Here is a 15,211-nt window from a genome sequence, read left to right as displayed (position 1 = left end):
AACGAAAGTAATAAAAAAATCACCACGTTGATTCACGCCGTTGATTGGCTTACGGCGTGATGCCTAAAAAGGTCCTCGCCAACGACCAAAATATATGCATACCTCTAATTTGGAGGTAAGCTAATTTGCCCAATGTTTTGAACATTCTTACCCCATGAATCAGAAAAAAAAATCTTCAAGAGCTTCTTCTTCTTCTTATTGACATTACATCCCCACACTGGGACAGAGCCGCCTCGCAGCTTAGTGTTCATTAAGCACTTCCACAGTTATTAACTGCGAGGTTTCTAAGCCAGGTTACCATTTTTGCATTCGTATATCATGAGGCTAGCACGATGATACTTTATGCCCAGGGAAGTCGAGACAATTTCCCATCCGAAAATTGCCTAGACCGGCACCGGGAATCGAACCCATCCACCTTCAGCATGGTCTTGCTTTGTAGCTGCGCGTCTTACCACACGGCTAAGGAGGGCCCCAAGAGCTCAAAATAAATAATTCGTTATTCAAATATTATTACGGTGACTTTTAATGATTATACTAGTTTGTCTCTCATTTTCTTAACATATCCGTTGAAAACAATTTTGATGGATATTTTTCAAAAACTTGATTTTTTTACTTGATATTTCATCTTAGTTGACCCATCTTGCCTCGCCTTACCCTAGATAGTTATCTGCAGTGATCTTGTGCGTGCCGGATGATCCACATTGGACTAGCCACTGTTACGCATTCCCCGCAAATGCTCTCCCAAAACGAGTTCATCTTCGCTTGAGACGATACTTTTTTACTAGACCGCATCTGATCGACGCTGGCGCGATAATTAACGAATCATAGCATCCAGCAGTCGCAGCCCCTGAAGGAAATTAAGCAGCAATCACTAATCGGAAGATTTCTGCGTCAGCAGCAGTGGGGAAGCCACGATGGCGCAACCAAAACATAATACCCATTACCAATACAAACTAGCGCTAAGCGGTAAACATTCAATGCGCGTGTGGAAGCGGCTGATCGAACCTCGCAACAACAGCCCAATCCCCACGATGATATGCGCGAATGGGAAAGGGGCATTTATAAATATAACAGTTATTTTCATTTTGAATTTACACGCGGAAATGGTTTTTTGGTTGCTACCGCGAGCGAACAGCACTAACAGCAGCATAGGATGGATATCTCCGGGTGCAGTTTTGAGGTTTCACGATTGAAAAAAAGTGATGAATGATTGCATAAACCGAAGAATGCGGTCTCATGTGATTTTCCTTTTTTTTATTATTCGTCATTGAGAGCAGCCTGCAGCACTGTTGTTATCAAACAGTCAAATTATATGAATATTACACATACATCAAAACTGTCAAGCAGCGCACCAGAAGCATGATATGAATATGACAATGCTGCTCAGTAAGTACACGGGTAGATTAAATAACTTTAGTTGTTTTTGGATCAACTGTTACTTATATTATATTCAACCCGGTTTTGGAAGTTGACGGTTGACGAAAAAAAGAAACTACCTAACGATAGCAGTTCGACTGCGGAATCCCAATTTAGAATAAGTGCAAACAACTTTTTACACGAGATCAAATGGAAACTATTGGGATCCTTAAAATTTTCTTATCAACAGTCCAGATTCAGTGGATTGAAATTAATATTTAGTTATTTCCATATTATTTAATCAGCAAAAATTGATCTTCCGGATATCACGGTTTACAAAACCGAAACCAAATCCGCTTGCAGATGCAAAAATCAAAACGAAACTAGACTGCATTGCCACACTACGCGGTTTTGTCAAGCGGAGGCATTGTCATTCAACTTTGGTCGTCTGTGTGCGGTAACCAGTGCCAGTAGAGTGAATAGCAACTTTCGTTTGTGAGACTCCACAATTACTTTGAGTCTTGCAAAGAAAATGATCAAGACTTCACCGGAAACCTAACGAAATGTACCAACGCTAGGTAATTAATATACTATAGATATAAAAATGACTCACCTTTGGTGTTGATGGTGGAGATTTTGATCATCTCCAGACCTTCTTTGTCGACTATCGTACCATTGTAAATCACACTGCTGCTGCTCTTCTCGTTACGCTTCTTGGGCGTATCCTGCGCCTGCTTCTGCTGCTGCACCTGTTCTTCCTCCTCCTCATCATCTTCATCGTCTTCTTCTTCTCCCTCGGCGGCACGGGCCTTGCCACCACCATTTCCTTGTTTTTGATTATGGTGCTGCTGCTGATGTTGCAGTTGTTGATGATGATTATGATGATGTTGATGCAATCGATGCGAGTGCCCCTCCCCATCGCTACCACTCTCATTTCCACTAGCGGCCCCGTTGTCGGAATCTTCCGAATCAATTATGACGGGCGCCTCACGCACCTGATGGTAGTTGCTACTACTACCACCACTGCTGCTACTAACGAGCGCGTGCTGTTCCTGTTGCTGCTGTTGTTTCTTCCGTGCTGCAGCCTGCTGCAGCAGGATCTTTTTTTGCTGATCGGCCACGATTTGGTTGATCAGATCCGGTGGCTCAATCGAATCGCAAGCGCCCTTGCGTTTCGTTTCCGATTGCTGTTGGTAATACTTCTTGCAGAATGCTTGGTAATCCGATTTCACCGGACGAGCCGGTTGGTGATGATGGTGGTGGTGATAGTGCCGGGATGACGAGGACGTGGATTGGGTTTTGCCGCTTCCGGATGAACCTTTAAAATCCTTCGATGCCAGTCCGTACGATAGGGAGGAAGATGACGAGGAGTACTCTTCGTAGAAGCCACTTTCGTGTTGCTTCTTGCTGGAGGAACTGTTAGTACCCCCTTTAGTACGATTGCGACTCATGTTTTATTTTTTAATCGCTTACTAGGCACAAATACACTCAATATTTCTTCACACTGTTAACACTTTTTGAATTTTCTGTAGATGGTATTTTTTTAATTCCCCACCGAACCGTTAAATGGTTGCGGAAACACTTATTTTCTCACAATGCACTTCCATTGTTGACCACAACTTCGGTGGTCAGAGGTTTGTATAACTGATAGCACTAATATTTTGTTTGCCTTTTACGAAATTTTCTTCCGCTTTATAAGTTGCTGTTACACCACAGCGGGTTCTTCTGTTGTGGAGAATAAATGTATCCAAATCACAAAAAAAAAAACAATCTGAAAAGAGATTGATAATAAAATAGTGTATCATTAGTATTATTGGCAAGTTGAAAAGTATTGGTAATATGTAGTAAGGGAATCATTATGTTCAACGTTCAAACTATAAAAAACCCAACTTAATTCACCGAGTAGTGATAATGCCTTTCTCGTATTTAGTCAATACACCAACCTTAGATGGCGCTTATATGGCTCGGTTCGATGTACCATTTTCTTTATAACTTCCAAACGCAACGGTCGATCGTTTTCAAATTCAATAGTGATCAACTAGGCTTTGCCTTCTGTTGAATAAAACTTGTTGCGAGAAAAGGATTAAGGATTATTATATGAAAAGTTGTCTAATGTTTTTCTCAGCTTTTGTGCACACACATACATACATACATACACACGGATAGACAGACATGTGCTCAGTTCTTTGAGCTGAGTCGATTGGTTTATTACACTATGAGTCTCTTGGAGTGAAATGATAGCCTTTCGGTACAACTTTGTTGTACAAGAAAGGCAAATGCATTGTCAATTATAATAATAAAACTTAAATTTTGTTTCAATAGATTTTGATGTACCTTTAGATGTTTCAGCCCCCATTAAATATATATGGTTGACTATTTGCTTTGAGTTTTTGTTGCTTGAAATATCATAAAGGTGCCATATCAACGATTCACAGAAGTAGGATTTTTGATAATATACTAAACAGTCCCATAAACACAAACCCTGATAGTTCATAATCATAAAATTAGTAACAAGTTCTTCATGGTTGAAACAGATTCCCATCACATCGCTGTGATTTGGCAAACAACAGCAGTGTGCACCTCATCGGTAAACGATAACTTTCGCTGTTGTTAGTTTGAAAAATCCTTCGAAAATTGTTCAGAACAATAAAAAAACCAGACAACAAAAGCTAGGAAGCATCGGTACCCATTCGGCACCAGACATATCTATCAGAAGTACACATAACAACAACGGTAGACTAGTTCTCACAAGGCTGATCAAGACAAGAAAACAAAACAAATGTTATGTACCAAAGCAGCACTAGTTGTTCATCGGTCGGAATGAGGTTGTCTGTTTCTTGGCTCCCCCTGGTGCGGTATAGCTTTGGTTGTCTTAATAATGTTGCTCGAAGAAAATTAGGACATCATCACCAGTCCCCAAGTCCACCTCGTTCTCTTCTTCGCGCTTTTTCTCCGCATACTTAAAAGTCACGCGAATATGTGTGCGCAACAAGGCGCGCGAGTGGCGATGCGATACAGTTATACGAATTGAACGTCTACTAACTCCCAGCAGTTGGTCTGTGTTACTAGGGTGGGGTTTATTTTGTCGATACCACTAACGGAAAGAGTTTTTCACCTTTATTGCAAACTATTTTTTTGACATATTTTGGTTTTTTATATTACAGTAATATCCCGATTTTATCACCCCCCTGGTGAATTTTGGGGTGATAAAACAGGGTATGTGACAAAATTGGAAAAAAAAATATTTCCAATTTTTTAATTCATTCCACAAATATGAATCATTTTATGTCTTGGAAAGGCCAAATGCGTGAACGGTACCCATTATTTCTTGTCGAAATTGCTTACAAAATGTTTCCCAGGTACTCAGAAGTTGTTCGTAATAAACTACAGGCGGTGAAAGTTATTTCATGAAAATCAATGTTGTTTGTGGTATCATTTAAGAAAATAAAAAGAATGACAAAATTTTTTGGGGTGACAAAATCGGGTCGAAAACGTGACAAAATCGGGACGTGATAAAATCGGGTCGAAAACGTGATAAAATCGGGGGTAGACAAAATCGGGTCAACACTGTATTTCATTAAAATGGAATAGTTATTACTTTCACAAATTACGTAACGCTATATTTGATGGCTTTGGACACCCACCCTCCCTCGTAACACTTTTTGTATGGAAGGTTTTTTTTTTGTATAGATCGTAACGCTCGGCATAACCCTCCTCCTCTCCCTACAGCGTTACGTAATTTGTGAAAAGCCCCTAACATGCTCTTACAAATAATTTCAGATTACTATAATCACATAGGTCTCCAGTAAGCCTTGCGAGCAAAGGCGTAGTTGCATATCCGATAAAGACGAAACATACACATTTCATGGGCATAGTGTGTATCCATTGTACTTGCCACCCAAGATACTTACTCATGCAATGGCGGGCATAGAAAATCTTTCAATTATAATAACTGAGGAAATGCTAATAGAATACTAAGTTGAAAAGCAGGCCATGTTCCAGTTAGAAGGTAGAGCCATTGAAGAAAAAGAGGAAGAAATCCCGAAATACGCATAAAAAACGACTTCACCGGATTTCGGGATTTACTCGGTTTTAACGCTTAGCTTAGTAAGTATTCCCCACGTATAAACAGAGGAAAAACGAGATTAACTTTTACATTTTTCTACGTCGGTTTCGGGGTCTTATTTTTTACGAGAATTTTAATATTTCGTTTCCCTTGAAAAAAAAAACTCTTTTTCTATGATTTTTTTCTCATCGGTTTAGGGCTCTGGCCGTTTTTTACAAATACTATGGGATTTGGCAAAAATAAAAGTTAAAAAAATTGTTTTGTCGAAATCAAATGGGGTCTGTATTTCCTTTATGTTTTGTTTAGGTTTTCGAAAACTCTAGAGCCTCTTTTTAAAAGACGTGTAACAATGTACGGAGGTTATTTCGTTTTGATTTCAAAACGGTTGGGAGATTTTGATGGAATTCTTGGAGATTCTCAAATATGTTTTTCAAGAGTTTTTTGCCTTTCTCGTATACAAAGTATACGTAAAGGCTATAGGATCACTGCAAAACCGAACTTTTGATAGAAGGCTCGGAGACCCATAGTGTTATATATCAATCGACTCAGTTCGACGAATTGAGGTGATGTCTGTATGTGTGTATGTATGTGTGTGTGTGTGTACAAAAATGTGAGACACACTTTTTGGTACTTAGCATTATTTGATTTGCTCGCAACAAGTTGCAGTCGACGCGGATTGCGGTCTAGTTGTTTCCTATTGAAAATTGGCCCGATCGGTCATTGCGTTCCAAAGTTATTGAAAAAACATTGTTTTTCTGCCAAGGGTCCCCCCTTGGGAATTTTTTTTTCAAAAACGAAAAAAAAATTTTTTTTCAAAGATTGCAGCAAAGCATTCAAATGACCGCAAATACATATGAATTGATGGGAAAAGTAAAATCTATCCCCCTAAAGTGCTATTTCGACCTCTCTTATGTGTTTTTCTTATTATTTTAATGCGCGAGAAAGGCACCACCAACGCTAGGTGGATTGATCTGGGTTTTTTCAATTAGTTTTACAAACTTGCATCTCTATGCTGAGTATAAACTGAACTGTGAAGGTAATAACTGATAAATAAATAAATAAACTAAATAGATTTTACTTAAAAAAAAATAAACCTAGTTTTTTTATTTTATCTGTTGAAGAGCTCCATGACGATGACGAACGAGTACTACTCGTTAACATCATTTGGTGGAAAATGGAGTATACGTCATTTTTTTTTCAGATTGTGACCAGCTATGACCAGTATCAGTGTTGTCCTACACTTAAGGCAAAAAAATCTGCACTTTGATTTTACTCCTTCTAAAAGATTTTATAGTATTAATTTACTGAGTAAGTTTAACTAATAGAGGAATTTTCTAAATTTCAAGTCAAACTGTAAAAAAATGCACGCAAGAGCCACAGAAGCACACGTACTGAAAATAAATTGGAGTGAATCTGAATCTACTCAATGACTAATAAGCAGGGCTCGTACTTTTCGTTTCAATGAATCGAAATCAAGCGATTTTCGGGGCGAAGGAGAATCTTTTTTCGACAGGGCTTGATTTGTGAATATACTCTATGATAATTTTCGTAGTTTGTGGTGAAAACATCTTTCCCTCACACCTCTTTCCTCTAGAACGAACCGTGTCTACTTGATCAAATTATGTTTTCGTTTCATCATTTCTATGCATCATTCGCTTTTCGCGTTAATTTTCGGGAACCAATGTTAGGGCCGGAACGGGATTCGAACTTAGACCATCGACAAAAATGGCGTTATGATGCGGTTATTCTAGTCATACCACCACGCCGACTGCATGTAGAAGTTAGATTGTTTATTCCATAGAGGCTATTCTTTTTGCAATTGGTGTTGGTACGGAAAGAATGAATGAAGTGAGAAAACAAGAAAATAAACTTTTCGGCATGGGTTATCTCTCATCAAACCTTTTTTTCTTTCCCGCAAATCGATTTCTCTGCGAAAATCCACGTGAGTGAGGATTCTCTGCTCGTGATAATGAATGAGGAATACGATCCTTGCTAATAAGTTTAACCTTCCCTCTTATTTTCTTCAACAGTTTTTCTACTCATTTACAGAAAAAAAAAGCCTGATTGATCCACCAAGCGGCGTTTGTGCCTTTCGTATATTAGATATACTAAAAAAATGAGTGAGAATTTCTTAACGTGTTTTTGTATATAAATCTTATTTTGGTCGTAACTTTTGATACCACAGTCCGGTCTGGCCGATTTTCAATAGGAAACGGGACGGGATTCCCCGTCGAATGCAACTTATTGCAAACAAATCGGATCAAGATAAGTGCTTAAAAGATGAGTGAGCTTTATTTTGCGCACATACATACACACAGACAGACAGCATCTCAATTCGTCGAGCTGAGTCGATTGGTATATAACACTATGGGTCTCCGGACCTTCTATCACAAAATCGTCTTGGAAGTGAATATATAGCCTTTTCGTTACACCTAGGTGTACGAGAAAGGCAAAAAGGTGTTAAATGAGCCAAAAAGGGAGGTAGGAAAAACCTACTCAGTAACTGAGTCGATTCAGTTCTCGTATGAGTTAAACTTCAACTAACAAAAATACAGTGTTGACCCGATTTTGTCACTCCATGATTTGTCTACCGCCGATTTTATCACGTTTTCGACCCGACTTTGTCAGCCCAAAAAAAAATTAATCTTAATCATTCTTTTTATTTTCGTAAATAATACAGCAATCAACAACGATTTCCATGAAATATATTTCACCGCCAGTGGTTTATTATGAATTATTTCTGAGTACCTGTCTAGGATTTTGTAAAGCTTTCCGACAATAAATAACAGGCGCTGTAAGAAAAACACAATGGTGGTGAAATTAGCACTTTAGGGGGATAGATTTTACTGTTTCCATTACTTTATATCTATTTTTGAATGCATTGCAGCAGTTCCTGTGATTTTTTTCCAAGGGGCAAAAAATAATGTTTATTTAAATAACTCTGGAACGCAATCGGGCTAATTTTCAACAGAAAACAACCAGGCTAGATGTACCAGTCGTGGCTATAGCACCAGTTGTCGCACTAGTGCAGTGGTCCCAATTTGGCCAATCCCATAAGAAAACAATGGGATTTTCCAAATAAGGAACCAAAATTAACTAACTAAATTGCCACAACTAGTACATGCGTTCCTATTATGGATTAATCAATTTTGAGGATTATATCAAATTTTATTGTGGTTTTCACAGCTGTTCTAAGGAGCAGGAAGTAAAACCTTTCGCTTGATATATAAAGTCCACCCAGATGCCTTTTATTTACTTTTTAAAAAATAGTTGTTTTTATGTATCAAATATTTTTTCATTGGTTTGTTTTCCGTGGGATGGATATCGGAGCTATGAGATGAAGTCCAGGAGCAGTAACCCTATAACATTAGTAGTCACAATAATAAAGAAAAATCGCACCTTGATGAAACCCGAAAAGATGCTCCGGTTTTGTTTCACCCTACTGTGCACTTAACACAACACTCGCACTCACTGTTGCCTTGGCAAAAGTTTCTACTTTGGTATGAAGTGGAATATTAAAAAACTATCGAAATGTAAAAAGTGCTGCCATTAATAAAATCATTGTAGTAGTATTATTTCTACATAGATAAATAAAAAATGGTTTCGATTTTATAATTTCACAAAATTGTCTTAAAGAACCCATCGGAACGATTCAAATATGACGTCCATCACTATTCGGGATTCCCCATCTGTAAGTATTGTATCTCTAGTCCATTAAACCTTATGTTTGAATGAGTCCCTGTATTAAATGTCGTCTAAATTCTCATTAACTCATATAACTTTTTACTAGTTGTGAGTCTTATTTAATTTTCTTCTTGTAGGTACATTATTCATCCGGATTACACTCATTTAACACTTGTGGGAGGCCAAATCAAACACATTAATCGAACCTACCTTCAAATCACTCAAAACTGATCACATTTTCCTGATGACACTCAACTCAATTCCTCAAAGTATTTCCACCGAATATGGATCATTCATTCACCAGAGCCGTACAGTTGAGACCTCCCAGCGAAGGGAACCACCGAAAAGGGTGTGAAAAATGAGGAAAACCGCGCGCGTGGCACTTGAAAATTATCCTACCCAAACTAACTGTATGGGGAACGGCACAAACGGTACACGACGACCAACCGATGCGAAGACGACCGTCTCAGGGTACGACGAAAATCCGAGTAAAAGTGGTGGATTCCACTTGTTCCGCTTCTTCTCGAGTGATGGACTTGGCGGTGGTGGTCTGATGGTGTGCGTGTGGGAAACTGACATAAACAGATACACCAATAAATCTCGGGAACTTTTTCAAATCGGCGTATGTAACATTTTAATCAAGCTGAGAAAATGAGCTTGAAAGTTTTCAGATTTCATTTTTATTCCTATTTAGAAACTAATCATTTTTATTGCAATTGAATACACCTCAACGATACATTATGAAAAGGTTCATCGTCACAGACCTTGAAATCTGCACTGCGTGTGAACATTTCAGTTATTTTGATAAAAATATATGTTACAACGTTCTGCAGCAGATAAATCACATACGTCGTTTTGATACGTCAGTATGACCTAGGTCATGCTACTTTCGTCGAAATGTTACGCTGCTCCGTACGCTGCATTGTTGATACGTCGAAATGTTGCGTCAAGTTGAAACGTTTCACGCACATGCGACAAAAAAATTGCAACACTTACAACACGACGTAACAACATTTGCTGCCAGAAAAACAACGTAAAATGTTTTTCTTAACGAAAATCAGAATATTTAAGCGACATGCTTAATTTTGAAATCAGTGATGAAAAAGTACAAGCAGATGCACGTTTTAAACTATTTAGTTGTTCGATAAAACTTTTTAAAGTACATTTTCTGCTAAGCGGTGTATGTGCAATATTTTCAACAATGATGTTACACCGTTTTGCAAAATATTGATTTACATTTTAAAAACACATTTTCATGTAGCTTTGAAGATATACACATTTTTAGATGAATTTGATGCCATATGCTGTTGAAAACGGGTTTGTTTACAATTTGCGACATACGTCGTTTTGAAAAAGTACCCGAGAAATATCGCCGATGGTTGCTGAAAGCAGGTCTCCCCCTCTCTACGATGGAGTTGTGAGAGAATCAGAGAATAAGTTGTGATGGTAGTAACGCGCTTTTCCGACTTGTTTGTATAGTTGATTGTCTGTAATTATTATTCCCTGTTGTTAGTATACCTAGCACTTTAATATAAGGTCGTCTACATGATGGTCTGTATTCTTCTTTAGTATTTTTATTAATGAGAGCAACAGTCTTGAATTACAAGAATGAGAACATCCATTAGGTATGTTCGGAAACAAGATATTAAAAAACTCATCAACTCGGTAATACATACATATGTACATACATATTTTTCATAATATTCCAATTAAGTTGTTTAACATAAACATATACTAAATTATAGCACTGTTTTCTGATTTCCATCCAACGTACTTCACTGCTGTACTGCCATCATACTTCAGCTTTGACTATAGGTACATTTCGTTAGGTTTCACCTTAATATTTATTAAGGACATTCACGACAAAGTCCAAATATGTCTATTTCACAATGGCTGGTATAGCCCTAACCTCGCGTTTTTGGGTACACACATCTCAATTATTAATTTATCAACACATCTGAATATCATAAACAACAATTGGAGACGGTGTTAACTTTGACAGATCCTACAGCACAGCATAGGAAGATCATTTTAAAATGCTTATAATAAATTCTAGACAAATTGTAATTAAAATCTGATTGATGTACGATACGGAAAAAGTTCTGAATTATATATTTAGAAGCTTATCTCAATTTTTTGTATATTTTCCAAAAATGTATCTATTATACAGTTCGGAACTTTTTCCGTACCATACATCAATCAGATTTTAATTACATTTTGTCTAGAATTTATTATAAGCATTTTAAAATGATCTTCCTATGCTGTGCTGTAGCATCTGTCAAAGTTAACACCGTCGAGTGTCTTCTTCTTATTTTTACTTGGATTCGTCTATATTGTGTAGAGTTGCGCAAAGAGTGAAGTTAAATCTACTTATCGAATTGTCAAATCGTCTACCTATTAGGCAAAGTAAACAAATGCTTCTTGGTTGTAATTTCCTGATAATTATTATGACTAATACTAGGCTAGGAGAAATGTAAAAAATACGAGAAAGGCAAAAAAAAAGTATTTAGAATCACGAACAAATTTCCACAGCGAGATATGAGATGCAATTCCCTAAACAATTTGAAAAAAAAATTAAAATAATTTGAAGCACAGGGTTAGACTTTTGATTATCTGCATTGTGCATATATTTATTTGATTGTTCATGATAATAAATGTTATTCTCGAATTGATCCCGGAAAGGTACTGTTTTAAATGTTTATTGTTTATAGAATATCTAATCTCGTGCAATAAACCATTAGAAAAAAAAAATCAGCTCGTATTTTTCAAAATTATTAATTCCGTTGGCTATACTGCCGTTCTACGCATGCTTATATTTATCACCAAATTCAAAAAACGACAAATGAGAAAATGGCATTTGAAATTGAATCCTAATTTTCATTACTGACGTATAACCTGAATGAAATATAAGATTATTACATCACAGAATCATTCAGAAGACTTAATTTCATTAAAATCATTCTTATTTTTCACCCACAAATAGAATTTGCGACAACAATCATGAAAATAGTTTGGCGGGACAGTTATGTCGAGAAATATAGAGCACTTGTTTTGTGGTTTCTACGCATATCGGCCCCGTTCAGTGCATGATTTCGTGAATGACTACTGCGATTGACTTAACTTATGTCTCCACATGTTTTATCTATAGAAGTGAACCATCCACGTGGTTGAAGTGATTATGTCGCTTAGAAAGAGTATTGCACAAATTTCCCTCTATTAACCAGTGGGACAGGCTAATATCGAATTCGTTTTTAAACCTGGGTCAGTGCCAACCCGAACCCTGAATAAAAAAACATTTTCAGTTCCATCTGTCATTGGATATGTTGGTGTGCGTAGCATCGTGTTTGTTTTGATTCGAAACATATGATCCAGATGATCGCGGACATCCAGTGCACTGGCAGTGCGTTGGCCTTGACTAATCAGATCATGATAAATAAATAAATATGTTCAAGTGCGTGAACTGATTTTTGCGGATAGTGGAATTAACTTTTGGGCGGATATAAATAGGGGAACTGGGGATGTAATCACATAACATAAGTGGATCTTCGAACAAAATCCAATCCAAAAGTTGACCCCCTTTTGATGAGCCAAAACTGTTATAATTGGGAACGGGAACATCGTTCTGTCATTTTCAAGTGTAAACAAATACCATATGATCAGAAAATTATCACACTTTTTTCCAAGACTACAAAGAGCAAGATCTGTAGCCAAAGTGTAATGATATTTATTTTTCTATCATCAATTTTTTACATTGTTTTTAAAAATGACGAATTGCATCCAAAAGAAGATCTCTCCTATGCTGTTACTAACCAATTTATATTTGATGAAATCTAATTTGATTTATTTGTAGGGTAACTTCTATTTTTAGGCGATTTTTGATGAAATGTTCATCTTTTATCCATTTTAACATATTTATCATACGAAAATAAAATTCCTCTAAAATTGATATAATATTTTCGAGTCAGCTTGGTAAAAATCTAGATTTTATTCAACATGTGTAGAAAAGTATATTCCTTAGAACTGTTCTACATTGGAAACGAATCTTTATATACGCAGTCTTCGGTTTTTTCGAAAGGATGACGAGGGATACACCAATGTTTGTCTACGATGCGCAACAATCACAAAATAGATAAATTAGAAGCAACATTATAAATTATCAATCGTACGAAAGCAAACTCGCTTATCAGAATGCAGGAGAGCATCGCAACTGTGAGGTATTTCCAATTTGGATATCATATTGAATGAAAATGTGATGATTCAACATTGAAATCATGATAATCTTTATCATTTATCATTGCTTTTGGGTTGATAGTATTCCGAATACTCTTTACCAAAAGTAGAGCAATTTCAACGACATGTAAAAGGAAACAGAAAACACCAAAACTGTGCATTGAACATTTAACTGAGGGTAAATCTAGGTGAGGCATCACCTTTTTAAAAATCGATATTTCTTCAAAATAATCCGATAAATGAAACTCTACTTGTTGTTATTGATAGTTTAAGGAAACATAGTGTAGAAGACTTTTGAAAGACAAAAAGTCGGTAACATACATGTTAGAAAAAAAGTCAAATTCGGGTGCGATGCCACACTACTGGGAGAGACGCCACACATGGGAAATGTTTGAGAAATGCGGTTAATAAATATGCTCATAGCAATGAATGAGCATTTGATATGCTTTTCGAATAAAACATAATATTTCAACCAAACACCAAACAAATTCATCGTTTACTGGTTAAGAGCCCGTGCGCGGCGTACGAATGGATTTTGTTCGAGTTTGTCGAATCAATATCAATACAATATTAAATCAGTTACATACCTTAAACTCATTTCTTTAGTACTTTAATATTGTTCACCCCAATCTGCAATTCATTATAAAAAAACAATTTCAGCTCCTAAACACCCAACACCATTAGGGAAAATACTTTTGTATAATTCTAACGCGAATCGTATTCAGATATACAATATTAGTCGCGTGACCCCTTGTTAGATCAAATACTGTTATACTATCTTCTGACGTTTCGATGTTCCGTATAACAAATAAAAAGTGTTATAAGGGTATAACTTTTGCTACCCGAGTTACACATATGTTATGTGCACCCACCCACGTGGTTTTGACAGTTGAAGTGCATTTGTATTGGTGAACCCGGTGCGAAACTGTGAAACAACACAGTGCGAACCCGACAGCTTTGGGGTTGGAACTAGTGCGAACCTAGTTCCAACCTGAGCGAATAAAAAAACACTTTGACAGCACTTAGGTTGGAACTGGTTCCAACCTAGGTTGGAACTTTTTAAAAACGAATTCGACATAAGATTGGAAGATCTAAACAGAAAATGCTATTTCAATGTGTGATGCTCCATAAAATAACAGAGTCCGCCATAATGATGAATTTAATCACCGCGAGACAATTATGCGCAGAAATTAAGCAATGGGACAAATAGCCTTGTTGTTGTTTTCAATGATTTTCCGAACAAAGTTCGAAATCTGTTAGAATTTTTTAAAAGTATACATAAAAATAGACTGCTTTGTGGTGAAAAGTCAAATCCACAAAAACTAACATGGGACAATTATGCGTAGAGGGGCAGTATAGCTTGCTGTGGTAAAATTTCGTGATTCTTTTTCTCTGATGACAGCATTTATACGGTTCTCCTAGCCCATTAAAATGCAAAATCTAAAATTTATGAGATTTTTTTAGAAAAACCTAATAAAACACTTAAATTCACCTTCCAATAAATTAGCAACCAGAAACTCATTTTTTTATGATTTGTGAATAATTTAGATAGCGGATTGAAATGGCTTTGAAATAAACACTCACATGAAGTCACTTGAAGGGTCGATCAAAAAAGAAAGTTGACAAAATAATAACATGTGTATCGAACGGAATCAGTGTTAACAAATCATAAACTTTGATCTGGGTCTCTTAAAGCGTGAAGTAGTTTTGGAATTGGATTCCGACTCGTTTAATCTTAATAAAATTATATTTTTGGAAATAATAAAATAATTAATTAAATAGGAAATTTCCCACAATTTCAATAATCAGGAATCGTAATTCTCTTTCATTCTCACGAGCAGATTTTCGCATAGAAATCGTTTTGCACTATATAAA

At 36.7% G+C, this 15,211-nt stretch overlaps 1 protein-coding gene across 5 annotated transcripts in view; it reads right to left on the bottom strand.

Moving 5' to 3' along the window:
- LOC134208885 (ribosomal protein S6 kinase alpha-5) overlaps positions 1-15,211 on the bottom strand; it is a 73,333-nt gene that overhangs the window by 50,499 nt on the left and 7,623 nt on the right. For 3 of the 5 annotated variants that reach the window (XM_062684839.1, XM_062684841.1, XM_062684842.1), the window contains exon 3: positions 1,970-3,127. In XM_062684839.1, coding sequence (XP_062540823.1) covers positions 1,970-2,807 — 838 coding nt within the window. In that variant the 5' untranslated portion in view covers positions 2,808-3,127. Of the gene's footprint in view, positions 1-1,969; positions 3,128-9,316; positions 9,590-15,211 lie in introns of those variants that run through there. The other 2 variants (XM_062684843.1, XM_062684840.1) reach the window with 2 other exon arrangements.

This window comes from Armigeres subalbatus, chromosome 2 (assembly GCF_024139115.2).
Source record: "Armigeres subalbatus isolate Guangzhou_Male chromosome 2, GZ_Asu_2, whole genome shotgun sequence".
In the NCBI taxonomy this organism is placed as follows: Eukaryota; Metazoa; Arthropoda; class Insecta; order Diptera; family Culicidae; genus Armigeres; species Armigeres subalbatus.
Note: the sequence above shows the minus strand (reverse complement) of the source record. Positions and strands in the feature narration are given on the sequence as shown.